At 49.2% G+C, this 14,960-nt stretch overlaps 1 protein-coding gene across 7 annotated transcripts in view; it reads left to right on the top strand.

The window, feature by feature from the left end:
* LOC119167687 (G patch domain-containing protein 2) overlaps positions 1-14,960 on the top strand; it is a 341,817-nt gene that overhangs the window by 271,645 nt on the left and 55,212 nt on the right. For all 7 annotated transcript variants that reach the window (XM_075865896.1, XM_075865895.1, XM_075865893.1 and 4 more), the window contains one exon: positions 14,589-14,633. In XM_075865896.1, the coding sequence (XP_075722011.1) occupies positions 14,589-14,633 (45 nt within the window). The remainder of the gene's footprint in view (positions 1-14,588; positions 14,634-14,960) is intronic.

Here is a 14,960-nt window from a genome sequence, read left to right as displayed (position 1 = left end):
GCAGTGAAGGGAGGGGGCGGGGGACGAGCTTGACTCTGTTGTCCGCTGCCGATGCGTAAAATGCTCATACGTGATTCAGAGGAGCTAGCGAGTGATGTGCTACACTCCTTGCGAAGAAGCACGTCGCCAAGAGTGCACTTGCGCGTCGTTCCTGCCCGCAGTCTCGCTGTCAGCGGAGCTAGGGCTAAAGCCGACTCCGAGTACGCGCCGCACTCGTATACCGCGAGCCCGCTCGTAGTAATCTGATCGTGCATCCGGTGCGGCCACTCGTAGTAATCAGACCGTGCCGTCGCTTACAGCTTCGTTGCTTGCGAACACGGCGGAAGGAAAGGTGCACATACGTAGTTTCGTGTTGTGTGTGTACAGTAAGAACTTGCATGTGCGTATTAAAACACCTTTTCTGTTCCTGCTTCATACACTCTCCACCAGCATTGCATGTAATCTCAACGTAACAGCAACCACATTCAAGTGTCACTTGCACCGTGCTCAAATTTACCACAGTCGCAGAATGCTGACGCCGGTGAGTTTCACGCGGAACACGGACACTGTGGCCGGACGCTGCGTCGGCCGCATGACGGAATGCAACCGTAGGAGGCGCACGACCGATCGTGTTGTCTGTACAGTTGCTGAATTGATGACGTGATAACACTTGCCGTTGTCAGTGCATCTAGTGCGCGTTCCCTTGTAGTTGCTTCGTTGTCGGCGAGCCGTTACTCCCTGTCATTACTCGGACGAAATTATTTCGCCGAAGGTGTCCCGCTGGCTCAGAGTGATGAGCCCCGTTCCATTACTTTCGGATCGTCACGACACACGCGCTGCGCAGCCCACGTGCTTTTCGAGCCAGAGAGAGAGTCGCGCCTTCTGCTTTACATTCGGATGTAAACAAGAGAGGAGAATTCGCCCAGTCAATATGGCCGACTTCATCCGACTTCATCGCGACTTCCGGCTTCTTCCGGCTTCATCGCGACTTCACAACGAGTGACGTCAGGGTCTCTCCTACCTGTCCTTCCTCTGTGCTTGCGAAGAAGCACGTCGCCACGAATGTGCTAGCGCATCGTTCCTGCCCGCAGTCTTGCTGTAGGCGGAGTTAGGGCTAAAGACGACTCCGATGACGCGCGGCGCTCGTAGACTGCGCGCCCGCTCGTAGTAACGTGATCCAACGCCTCCTCTAGAAAGATGCCTGAGGAACGGCTCGCGCTCCCAGCGGAGTTGACCTGCCTTCAGTTTTGAGCAAGCGCCGCGCGGTGGCGCTCCGGACCGACACTATCATCACGGCGGTGGACGGTACCAGCTAAGCGTTTTTCACCTGCGACCCATAGGGGCGCGTTAGTCGAAAGTTGTTCAAGACCTGCAACTGTACACCACTATTTCGGAGGCTATGCAAAGTGTTGCATTGTTGCACCGCCCGCCACAGGTGACGCTAGCGACCGACAACATTCTAAAGTGAAGAAGGGAAAGGGTGTGGCAGCTGTTTTCTTTTTCATGCGGCAGGCATCTGAATAGAGGAGACGTTGCCTGATCGTGCATTCGCTTACTGCTAGTAACTAAAGCATAATTATATCTTAAGTGATCATCAAGCCGTGAACACAACACGAAGTAGCGATTTTCGAGAGCCATGTCCTCGCGACGCATAAGCAACAGACAACGATCTCCCGGAGCAAGCATCGGGCCAATGGCGAGGCGAGCTAAAGCAACATGGTGGCCACGGCCAATCAAGGGCCTCAAAGCGACCTTCAAACATTTGCTTTTTGTGCGCTTGTTGTTAAAGGGAGGAGCCAGCTGAGGCGAGAAAGTTAAACACGGAGAAATGCTCTTTCTGATGAGCCCAAGAAGCCGGCTCCCGGCCCTAGCATCGCGAGTGAGTGAGTAAAAACTTTATTGAACATGTCCGGCGTCATTGAGCGGGGTGGGGCTACAAGCACCCCGGCCTAGGTGACGGCCTCGAGTCCTTGGACCCGGGCGGCATCCTGGGCTTGCCGGACGGCACACAGTTGATCGGCAAGGTCGTGGCTGAGCAGAGCCGCCTCCCGTCGCGCCTCACGATTCGAGACCGCCATGTCTACCGGGTTCGTAGGGGACTGCTGTGCGTTACCGGTACACTTCCACAGCATGTGCTGCAGCGTCGCTCTGGCTCCGCACGCCTTACACGCGTCGGACGTATAAATGCCTGGGTAGCAGAGGCGAAGGATCACCGGATTCGGGTACGTGTGTGTCTGTAGTTGTCTCCAGGCAACCTGCTGTTTCTTGTTTAGTTTGGCGTGGGGTGGTGGATATTTGCATCTGTTCAGTCTGTAGTGTTGCTTGATGTCTCTGAAAGTGGTCATGCGATCCCCCCACGTCCATTCCCGCATCGCTGTCGAAGTGTGCGAGACATCGGGACTGTCGGCAGGCGTCGCAGCTCGGCGTGCAAGTCCTCGAGCCGCGGCGTGGGCAGTCGCGTTGCCTGCAAGCGGAGGGTCCGTGTGGGCGGGGGTTCATACGAGGAAACTGTCGTTTTTGCGGCAGATGTTGCGTTCGTGAATTTGGAGAAGGCGGGCCGCTTCGCGGGAGATCCGGCCGCTGGCGTAGTTGCGTATCGCCGCCTGCGAGTCGCCTATTATCACCTCGGCGTCCGTGGTGGCTATCGCGAGGGCTATAGCAGCTTCTTCGGCCGCCTCCGTCTCTTCCGTGCCTATCGTCGCACTCGTGACGCAAGTTCCTACATGATCCGTGATCGCGACCGCGAAGCCGCGGTGGCAGTCGTAACGGGCCGCGTCCACGTAAACTGTGTCTTTGCTATTGCCGAATTTCTTTTCAAGGTCTTGGGCGCGCCTGTTGCGCCGACCGATGTGATGTGTCGGGTGCATGTTCTTAGGCAACGGCAGAACGACGATGCGCTTGCGAATACGTCTGAGTATCCCGACCTTTTCGCCGCGCTGTGTATGGTAGTTGATACCCAGTGTCTCGTGGATGTGTCGACCAGTTCTGGTCTTCGCCAGACATTCGTACTGGGCGATGTTGTGTGCTTCACTTATCTCATCTAGAGTATTGTGCAACCCCAGCTCGAGAAATTTTTCCGTGCTGGTATTGGCCGGTAATCCGATTGCGCATTTCCTCCTGTACCCTCCTGTTTCCTCCTGTACCCCCTGCAGTTCCACTGCCAGATAGTGAACATGTTCCGTGTGTTATGCTGTTGTGGGCGTTGTGTTTGTGTGGTTTCGTGTCGAGCCAGGGTGACTGTACGTGTTATGATTTGCCGTCCGGCTGATGCTGCGCCTCTTCGTCGGGTAACGGCCTAAAGTACGGTTTCCCAGTCGTTCGTACTGGGCGACCCACTGCGCCCGGAAGTCGCATTTCGATATTGTCTATGCGGGTTTGCAGCGTCGCGACCATTTTTGTGAGCTGAGATATTGCAATGCTCAACTGTTCGGTTTGTGCGGTTTGCTGAGCAATTGCGTTGTTAAGTTGCGCGGTTTGCTGCGCGTGTTGGGTCATCATCGCGTCTACCTTGTCGTCGAGTCTATCGACTCGTTCGCGGAGTTTCTCCTCGCGTTTCTGCGGTTTGACGTTGAATTGTTCCAGGTCAAGTGCCTTACGTCTAGTGGGTGTGGGGTGCGCGTCTTGAGCCTCCATGACTTCCTCCACACTCTCGGCTGTACTAGCAGCCGCGTCGGCTGCGACGGGTTAATTGGAGGAGGAGGAGGAAAGGGAACTGCCGGGGCCTCCCCCTTCAACGTGGCAATTTCGTTTCTTAACCTTGCATTTTCCTGCTGTAGTTTTTGGATTATTGATTCGAATTGATCCAATCGTTTCTGCATTAGACTTTCTGGGTCGCTGTTGCGTTTGTAAGCAGAGCTGCCGCGTCTGTCTACATCTGGGTTTCTATCAATGGCAGTCTCGATTCGCGTTAGCGGTGTGCTGGGCGCGCGTCCGGAGGCGACGTCCACCCACCTCAATTTATGGGGGTCAACCTCCCCTCCGCCTTTGGCTGCAGCTGTGTGGTTGGCTCGGGCCGTCGACGTGCTGCGAAGCTTCGCTGAACGGGGTCGGGAGACGCTGCAAGCATCGCGAAGCTATAATTTTTTGAAAATCGCTGCTTTCTCGCCATTTCCAAAAAAAGTTTTGCCACCTAAGTGGGTGAAACGAATTTTCCGAAGCACTTCTGCGCGGTTTTCAGTGTAGATATTTTAGAACCAGATAAAAAAAGGGTTTAAGAAACTGAAAACTTTAGTTTAAAAAAGTTGACTTTTTTGCTATTTTTTGCTATTTTTTGCCATTTTTTGCTATCCCAAAGCCCGGTCTCCCTTAATAGTAGCCTCAATGCCCGATATTACAGAGGCAAGTGGTGCATTTGACAGTGAATAAGAGATTAAAAGTAGCATCGAAGTAAATGCAATACAAAGAATAAGCTTTCAAGAAATAATACCTAGCAGATATAGCAGCATCGCTCTGAGAATAAAAAGAAAGAAAATTCCTTGTGATAGAGTGCTAGCTACGTGAACAAACGGGGCGCGCTGAAAGAATATATATATATATATACATATATACGTTTACCAGTCCTTTTACATCTCCATGCTGTTCTCTCTGGCATTACTGTGAAAAGTCCTTGAATTCAGCTATATGAGCAACGAAGACACAGTGAAGTAGCATTGTAGAACTTGTAGTTTTTCGTGTCCACTTCGCTAACGAAAGGTAGCCGTGCGCTGCCGCCAATGATTTTACCCAGCCTGCACCACTTCTGATGCCGCCGACTTCGACGCCACCGCCCACAGAGGAAGGAAAGGTAGGAGAGGGCATGCCCAGCCGGTGCGCGGCGTGAAAAGTGTGGCGGAAATGACTTCACGGTGGCCATATTCACTGGGCACGATGGTGGCGTTGCTATGGTTACGTGTTGCGCAGTCGAGCTTGTCTAGCAGTGAGCGGCTGGCGGCGGCTTGTGTGCCTCCCCTGTCTCGTGCTGAGCAGTGGCGGACAATATCCGTGCTCTGCGCTGCGTTATTGGTTACGCAGTGTTCTCCTGGCAGTTACTGTACTCTTAGCAACGTTTACAAATCTTTTTGGCTATCAGGGGGTTTCAACAGTGCGCAGAACGAGTGCATATCCATGTGTCATGCGGCGGATGACGCGAATGAAGCAGTTAGTGTTCAGCGAAATTGCGTTGGGCACAATGACGAAGCTGAACGACGACGAACGCCTTGCAGGTCAGTGACGGTTGAGCAGTGCTCCTACTTGTGACAACGAATGACGCTGTTGAGCCCAGCGAGACGCCATGAGGACCATGTGCACATACGTAGTTTCGTGTTGTGTGTGTACAGTAACAACTTGCATGTGCGTATTAAAACACCTTTTCTGTTCCGCTTCGTACACTCTCCACCAGCATTGCATGTAATCTCAATGTAACAGCAACCGTTTTCAAGGGTCACTTGCACCGTGCTCAAAGTTACCACAGTCGCAGAATGCCGACGCCGGTGAGTTTCACGTGGAACACGGACACAGTGGTAGGACGCTACATCGGCCGCGTGGCGGAATGCAACCGTAGAAGGCGCACGACCGATCGTGTTGTCTGTACAGTTGCTAAATTAACGACGTGAAAGCACTCGCCGTTGTCAGTGCATCTAGCGCGCGTTCTCTCGTAGTTGCTTCGTTGTCGGCGAGCCGTTACTCCTTGTTATTACTCGGACGAAGCGGTTTTGCCGAAGGTGTCCCGCTGGCTCAGAGTGATGAGTCCCGTTCTATTAGTTTTGGATTGTCGCGACACGCGCGCTGCGCAGCCCACGTGCTTTCCGAGCCGGAGAGAGAGTCGCGCCTTCTGCTTTACATTCGGATGTAAACAAGAGAGGAGAATTCGCCCAGTCAATATGGCCGACTTCCGGCTTTATCACGGCTTCACAACGAGTGACGTCAGGGCCTCTCCTACCTTTCCTTTCTCGGTGCCACCACTGGTCGAAACGGCCATATCGCACACCCCTACTGGGCATAAGGGTCGCCATTGCTTGATAACGATGGCAATGAGACTGCCCTGCTTTTGCCACTGGCTTGCTTCTTAGCCACAGACAATCCAAAGCTGAAGCTCAGTCGCTCACGATGCTGCTGAGTGCAATCGCAGAACAACGCCTTTTCCAATGCCAATGCTAGGTGGCGTCTCAAAGGATTAATGTCGTGCGTAAACGCATCTTTTGAGCATGAAAATATATTGTACCCGTGCGCATCGGCACCAGATCTGTGCCAGCGAGAGAAAAGACGGCGACGTTATTGTGTCGCGCTCTCGGCCTCCTGTTTTGGGACCGTGGTCGCGTCTTCCTCTCAAATGCCATCGAGGTTCTGCTCAATGAATGCCACATTGTACACTGCACCGCTTTCACATACCATCCTCAAGCTAACGGCATGACTGAACACTTCATTTGTACCCTTGCTGACATTCTGGTGATGTACATTTCGGAAGACCACACAAACTGGGACCGCATACTCCTTTTCGTCACCTACGCTTACAGCTCTGCGTCCAAAACTACCAATGGCTTCTCCCCCTTCTTTCTCCTGTATAGATGCGAACGTTCATGTTCCATGGACACCATTCTGCCCTACCAACCGGACGTTTCTGAAGGCAAACCTTTCTTTCAAGCTGCTGCTTATGCTGAAGAATGCTGTAAACTGGCTAACTTGTTCACCATGCAAGATCATAGAAGTGTGGCAGCTTGGGCTAGTTTGTATGACATGACGATAGTTGTAGCGCGAGAACAATACAGTGACACAGAGACAAGAAGGACACGAGCGCTAACTTCCAACTGATCTTATTGCGCAGAGCGCGAAATTATATAGAGGAGACAGTAACCATGTGACAAAAACCATATGGCACAAAGAGCAAAACATGAGTAAAGACCAAAAAAAACAAAAAAACAAAAGCACAGAAAAAGGCAAAGAAAAGTCTATACGGAAACGAAACAGAAAAGTAAAGGTAATATAACTACTTGCGCGCACCAAAACCTTCGAGGAACCTTAGTTCCTTCTCAAACAGAGACACGGAGGGCTTGCTAATGCATGACACCTGTTCGCGTGCCATCTGCGCGGCCTCGACAAGACTCGGGTGCGCTCATCCTTGTCCTTGTACAGCGTCGCTGTGTCCTTGAAAAGAGCACACGGTTGCACTCAGTGCAGTGCTGAGCAAAAAACCATCTTTCCCGTTTCTAACATTGTTAGCGTGTTCTCTCAGTCGATCGTTCAGACACCTTCCGGCCGTTCCGACATAACAAACACCGCATGAAAAGGGGGTCCTATAGACAACTTCCCAGGAGGATGCCGCATACCTGTTTCTATGCTGAACTCTGCATTCTGTTGATGACTGTGTTTTCAGGGGGTTTGTAGATTCAGTGAGGCTGATTAATTTGAACAATGCAGAGAACAGGACACAAACTCCAAGTCGTTTTCCTATTTTCTTCAGACTGTGTGATATCTGGTGTTTGTATGGAATCATGGCTATCCTTTTACGCTCTGTATCCATGTTGCTCGGATTCCGTCGCTGCCTCTGCTCTGCCTTATTAGTCTGCAGGATAGTCTCAGTAACGGAAGCAATAAACGCCTCAAGGAAACCCGAAACTTTAAGCCGGTAAACTTGAGCTTTGAAGCTCCGAGAGATGTTGTGGACGCACGACCTATTTAAGGCATTCTCAAAACAGGTTCGTGCTATGCCTCGCTTAACTAACTTGCTGTGAGCAGAAGAAAAAGGAAGTGAAGGTTTCTGCGCACGTGGTTCATAACACCAACAGATGTGCTGTGAGCTAAAAAACAGTCTTAAATTCAAAAAGCGTAACTTGTCATTCTCGAGCATTTTGTGTGTCAACACAAGAGGCGTTAAACAATCTTCAAACACACCTATCGTTTGAGCCGCAATCGAGTGGAACATAGAAGGGTTACAATTTAGAAGAACCAAGAAGTCATCCACGTATCTGAATACTTTGACGACATGCGAGCCCTCTAACTTTTTCTGCAGTTTATTGCCCAGTTTTGCTGATAGAAAATCACTCAGTAGAGGTGCTGTGCATGAGCTGATTGAAACGCCTTTTTTTTGCAGGTAAATGCAATCATTCCTTTAAATGAAAGTAGAGGTAAGGTACAGCAAAACCAGGTCAAGAAAATCTCGCGCACTGATGCCAGTTTTTAATTGGAAGTTCAATTCCCTGAAGACTTCTATGTTATCCCTTATGCATTCTAATACCTCATCGTGAGACAGTGAGTAGTATAGGTCCTTTATGTGAATTGAAAAACTGAAAACATTAGATTGATTTGACTGTTTGAAAAATTCTATCAGTGCCTGCAAGTTTTTTATCAGAAATGGGTCATCAATATTTAGACACTTTAGATGGGTCTGAATAAACAAGCCGAGTTGGTTTTGACACGTTCCACTTTATGTCACAATGACACGGAAGGGCATGTCAACTTTATGTGTTTTGGCAGAAAAAAAACATGCTGAGCCCATTTTTGTCACTTTTTCTAATATGCTGTGCTAACTGTTTCAACTCTAGTTTACGGCACATTTTCTTGGCTTGCGTTTTTACTCTATCTAGACGAATGTTGGTACAACATTTGAAAACAGAGCCAATTGCTGTGACCGCCTTTTCTAGGTACAAGCAATGAGGAAGAACTGCGAAACCACCCTCCTTATCTGACGGCATGAGACGAAGTTCATTGTCTCTCAAAAACTTGATCGTCTTCCGCAACGGAAGGCTGTTGCTGGTAGGCTTACCCCGTAGGAGCACGTCGATGCCTTGTGAGATGCATCTGTCCAAATGCTCTGGTGAGGCGCGGCCAGCAACAGAGCGCACCATTGAAAGAAGCTCGGGTGCGGACCTCTCTTGGTCAACGGCGAACTTCGGACCTAGGGCGTGGGTGTCGTGGACGTAGTCTGGGAGGACGGCATGGCATCACTGCAGGAGTGGACCACACCCGATTGCCGGGACTTGGTTGGGCACTGCTCACGAAGGCTCGTGAGCTCACGTGACCACAAGCTGTTTGCAGTGTGTTCAATTCGGTGGCAGTACTCTCGCCATCTTCTTTTCTTCACTCCCGGTGTAAGATCTGTTTGTTGAAGCTGGACATAGATGGTGTCACGGTACGTGCGCTCTTGTAGGTGCCATTCAGACCGAAAAATTTTGCACACCCGTATGCCATGGCCGAAATGCCCGAGAATGACAAGTTACGCTTTTTAATTTAAGACTGTTTTTTAGCTCACAGCACATCTGTTGGTGTTATGAACCACGTGCGCAGAAACCTTTACTTCCTTTTTCTTCCGCTCACAGCAAGTTAGTTAAACGAGGCATAGCACGAACCTGTCTTGAGAAAGCCTTAAATAGGTCGTGTGTCCACAACATCTCTCCGAGCTTCAAAGCTCCAGTTTCCCGGCTTAAGGCTTCGTGTTTCCCTGAGGCGTTTATTGCTTTCGTTGCTGAGACTATCCTGCGGACTAATAAAGCAGAGTAGAGACAGCGACAGAATCCGAGCAACACGGATACAGAGCGTGAAAGGATAGCCATGATTCCATACAAACACCAGATATCACACAGGCTCAAGAAAATAGGAAAACGAGTTAGAGTTCGTGTCCTGTTCTCTGCACCATTCAAATTAATCAGCCTCACTAAATCTACAAACACCCTGAAAACACAGTCATCAACAGAATGCAGAGTTCAGCATAGAAACAGGTATGCGGCATGCTCCTGGGAAGTTGTCTATAGGACCCACCTTTTCATGCGGTGTTTGTTATGTCGGAACGGCCGGAAGGTGTCTGAGCGATCGACTGAGAGAACACGCTAACAATGTTAGAAACAAGAAAGATGGTTTTTTGCTCAGCACTGCACTGAGTGCAACCGTGTGCTCTTTTCAAGGACACAGCGACGCTGTACAAGGACAAGGATGAGCGCACCCGAGTCATCATCGAGGCCGCGCAGATGGCACGTGAACAGGTGTCATGCATTAGCAAGCCCTCCATGTCTCTGTTCGAGAAGGAACTAAGGTTCCTCGAAGGTTTTGGTGCGTGCAAGTGGTTATATTAGCTTTACTTTGCTGTTTCGTTTCCGTATAGACATTTCTTTACCTTTTTCTGTGTTTTTTGTTGTTTTTTTGTCTTTACTCATGTTTTGCTCTTTGTGCCATATGGTTTTTGTCACATGGTTACTGTCTCCTCTATATAATTTCGCGCTCTGCGCAATAAAATCAGTTGGAAGTTAGCGCTCATGCCCTTTGTGTCCTTCTTGTCTCTGTGTCGTCATTTTGTTCTTGCACTATAACTATCGTCGTGCAAGATCAGTTGCGCCAAAAATTCCGTCGTGACACCTCTGCGTCTGGTGCCCATTACTCCTCAGGAAAGGCTTTGGGTTCCGTCCACAACTCCCGGACTTTCCACCAAGCTTTTGTCACGGTACCACAGTCCTTGCCGCATACTGGAGCAAACATCTCGCATAAACTACGTCGTTGAGCCGGTCGACCCATCGCCCGATCATCGCTGCTGATGCCGCGAAACAGTTCATGTCACTCGACTTAAACCCTGCTGTAACCCACATATAGCGTCTTTTCCCTTAAGCCGCCAGGATGGCTCCTCTTGTTGCAGGGAAAAAAATTGTCACATCGGTGCCAGCTCTGTACAAGCGAAATAAAAGATGACGACGTTCATGCGTTGGGGTCTTGGCTCCTATTTTCTGTGCTGCAGCTTTCTTGCTTGACTTCAGGTGTCTCTTGCTGTAACTCTTCTGAAGAAAACGCTTGTTGCATTATCTACAAAGTCTAAGTAGCATGTTTGCACCACCAGGAACTGCCACTGTCTACTGAGCATAGGGGTCGCCGTTGCTTGATAGTGATGGCAATGAGACTGCTCTGCTTTTGCCTCTGGCTTGCTTCTTAGCCACAGACAATCCGAAACCAAAGCTTAGTCACTCACACTGCTGCTAAGCGCAATCGCGGAACAATGCCTTTTCCCATGCCAATGCCTTTCATTCTTTTTGTATTTGGCCAGTGTGGTTACTGTTCAGAGTTCGTCATAATTATCAGCAAAATCAGCCAGCGGCAAATAGTGGATGATAAAAATACCATAGAGTAAGGCATAAGTCACCACTTCATCACACTATGCCTGCATTTTGATGTTGTCAAATACATTTTGGCAGTGGACAGCTGCTGGTATTAGCCTAATAGTTGTGGAGATAGGTTTGCACGAGGCTTACCTACCAAGTGCAAACGTGTAGGGTTGCGACGTCCTCCACTGCCCCTGCGTGCGAAGACGCTGCGGCCGGGTTCCTCGATTTCTCTGGCACGGCGCAGAAACCACGCACGAGGCAGGCTAACAACAACAACGGGTTTATTAACCCAAGATGCAGCAGAGTGCGACACTCACGGGCTTGCAGGCCGTATAGGGAACTCGGCAAGACCGAACAAGTACGCTTGCCTAGGGCGCGACGACTCCCGCACAAGGGCCGAAGTCGAACGCACGAACGAGAAGCCGCCTGCTTAGCAGCGCGTCAATCTCTCATGAAGGCCTGAGAGCATCTGCCACGACGAGTGAATCGTCGGGCACAACACAGCTCGTAGGAGAGAAGGATGTCACGCGCGCCCAATGGGAAATGGCACTGCGTTGTGACGAAGGCCCACGCTGCGCTGGCGCGCAGCGTGCCCGGACATGCCAGCGCGAGAAGGAGCCGACGGTTGACTGGCCCAGACCAAGAGGCGCCCTGGCAGCCATCTTGACGGATGTCGACGCTTATGCGCGTCCGGGCTACGCTGTCAGCGGGCGTGCGGCAGCTGGGGAATGAGGCGCCAGGTAGGAAGGCGCTCTCGATTCCCACATAGTACAACTGTTTAATTCATTCATGGAAGCCGTTGTGTTGGTGTGCTTTCAAAATGGTGTTGCTATGCATGTGTGGGAATCATGTCGTGACGCTGCTGGGAAAGAAAAAGAAGCAGCCGACACTTTTTGAATTTTAGGAATAAAAGTTCCTGTCAGCGTATCTTTCAAAACAATGCTTGAAAAGGTGCAAACTGTTTCTTTTGAGGGCTTTTTTTCGTGCCCTGTCAGTTTCGTTGTAGTGGGGTCCGACTGTATCGTGGCGTTGCTAAAGAAAAGTGCGCAGCCCCATTTCTACAAATGGGCGGTGAGGGAAAATGGCTTTGTGTTTAACAGAGAATACTCATGTTCCCTAAGGTAAGCATTTATGCATCTTCCACTCTAACCAATGCAAGTTTTTTTACGTGATAACAGCATCTGATAAAAAATTGCCTTTTTGAATTCGGTGTAGAGGAAAGTGTGGTTGATTCCGCAGCTGTTATCAGGAACACTTTTCTTGCCTTTGCTCCGGTATAACAGGGTGTGCAAATATTAAAAATTTCAAAAATTTTTCTAATTGCTATTGGATTCGATTTGCACTGAAATTTTGGCTATTCGAAACGACAAGGACGATATAAAACATGCTACTTGCACGAGCCGAGCACTGAAGCATCAAAAAGGGAGAAAAACTCAAGCTAAATGAAGACAGATTCCAGAACCAGTGGACTGGAGAAGGATGAAGAAAAAGAGTCGGGCCAGCTGTTTGAAAAACGTGGCTAGGGTGCGAGCTAATTTTGTGCCTGTGCCTGGGCTTTCAAGGCATCCACCTAGCCAACGAAAGACTTAACGAAGGTCTGGCGACCGTTCTACCACCGTGGCTTTTGCCGAGGTTGTGGCACGGCGTGGTACTGCGTCGTACTGGTGCTCGGACGAAAAAAAGCGCCACAGATGATGGCATCTATGGGGGAGCGGGAGCGCGCCATCAGGCTAAGGCCTGAGCTCACCAAATGCCACCGCTGCATTTTCTCCATCAAGTGCACAACGCTCTAGTGAGCCATACCCATTCTCTTGCATGTGAGGACTCCTCTGACCAGACTTTAGTGCATGGACTCATTAGGTGCTTCACAGGTTTTGATTGATTAATGAAAACTATACCTATTTTTGGTCAGGCTGACCGAAATACATCGTGCTAGTGGCTCTTTAGTTTACCCTTTGTAGATTTATCTGTTTGTTTTCCATATATGAGAGTATAGTTCCATATGGTAAAATAGTAATTTGCAGCTAGTTCGACTTGCTTGATTAACATGACAGATTCTGGAGTTAGAGGTTTTGCTTATTGGCATTTTGGACTTCTTGACAAAGACCATCATGAGACGGCTTTTTGTACTCCCTATTGAATGCGACGTACTTTGAAACATCGGGCATGGTGACCACAAACATGAAGGCTGAGCTTGCTGCTAGAAGTCATGGCTAGGCTCAACTCCAATCATAGCACTGAGTATATCAGACGAACCTTACCTTTATGGGTGAAGACATCATGCTAGTAGACATGTGAAAGTGAAGAAGCCACAGTGTGGTTTATCTCAAGCATTGAATCACATCACCCACCAGCACCTTAAAACTATGTATGAGCATTTTGCACATTTGCAGTCGACCCCTCGGCCAACTTCTTGATGCAGCGACCACCCCGCATTGGCGCCTCGAAATTGTGACCACACGCAGGCTTACCAAATACACATGCAATTTTTTGTTGCCGCAGCTAGGCATATTGTGCATCATCATAGAGTGCCACCACTCAGCACATTGCATGCCAGCTTCCCGCGCTCCTTAGTTGAGCCCTTTGAGGTGAAGTAAAGCTCTTTCGATGTAATTGACCACGTTGGAGCCAGACTTAGTATCGTGGCAAGCTCTGATCAATATGTTTAAATATTAAAAAAACGTCACAAATTACCTTTTCCATAATCGGGTGAATAGGGAAGCACATCACAAATGAATTTCGCAAAAGAGCTCGTGCCGAGATGGGCAAATAGTAAACTCGAGTGTTTAAGTGAATTCTAAGTGAATAGAGATTTCGTCCAATAACTTCGAATCTATTGGTATATATTGCATATTATTGAGAAAAATCAGCATTTTTGTTGTGACCCAACTAGCTTGCACAATATTTTTAAGAATTGAAACTTGGTGTGTGCGGATGTCACTTTTTTAACTTGAAGTGGCAGTAAATTCAGTTTGCGGTATGTCCCAAGTTATAAGCATTAAATTATGCTAAGTTTTGAAATTTGCTATACTTTTCAGTCTGAAGCCAGTCTGAGCTGGCTGTTAAACATCACAGAAAGAATGAAGGTGCAGGTATGTGTGGCTTGAGGTGTAGAAATGTGGTTCATGGCCCATAACTTATGTAAGTGCTGAAGGCAAGACGATCGAAGGACACAGGACAAGCGCTACTTTCAACTGAAATTTTATTGGAAGGGAACACCAAATATATAGGCGTGGCCTCCTCAAAGAAAAATCATGAAGACAAAACAAGAATGAAAGACCAATAAAGAAAGATATATATTTAGTGTTCTCTTCCAATAAAATTTCAGTTGAAAGTAGCGCTTGTCCTGTGTCCTTTGCTCGTTTTACGTACATGCCGTTAGCGCTTACATAATGTACCAACTAGCCCAAATCAGTACCAACTAGCCCAAACCCAGTGCCTTCTGGTTCATGGCAGGGGGATTTTCGCGGAGTGCGGCCAGATAGATGGCGTCGATGCAAGTGAACTAGTGGCAACTCATCGCTGCTCTGTTTCTCTCTCTCTCTCTCTCTCCAGGGTGGCAGAGCCATTCGGTCTGGCCGGCGGAGGCTTGCCAAATCGGTAAGTACCCTAGTCACATGCTACCTATGCCTGCTTGGAGGGGCACTATTGAAAACAAGGACATGCAAGAGTGGGTGCGGGCACCTAAACGCAGGCATGTGCGCTGCCCTATCAGTTTGTCAGAATAAACTACCAGCAAATGCGCTGAAGCCTTCGAGATTATGCCTGTGAATCTTGGAGGCCCTCATGTGAATTTGTGTGCCTTTATGTTTAGCATTCACGCATGCCTGCCACGTTGATGCAAGCTATGTCCTCGCATTCAAACATTACATGAAAGGTGGACGAGGACTGAAAGAGAAAGTGGGCAGTCTTGGCAAAGGATCTAGG

The sequence above is a fragment of the Rhipicephalus microplus genome, chromosome 6, assembly GCF_043290135.1.
Source record: "Rhipicephalus microplus isolate Deutch F79 chromosome 6, USDA_Rmic, whole genome shotgun sequence".
Taxonomy (NCBI): Eukaryota; Metazoa; Arthropoda; class Arachnida; order Ixodida; family Ixodidae; genus Rhipicephalus; species Rhipicephalus microplus.
The sequence above is the reverse complement of the archived record's forward strand: the minus strand, read 5'-3'. Positions and strand labels throughout refer to the sequence as shown.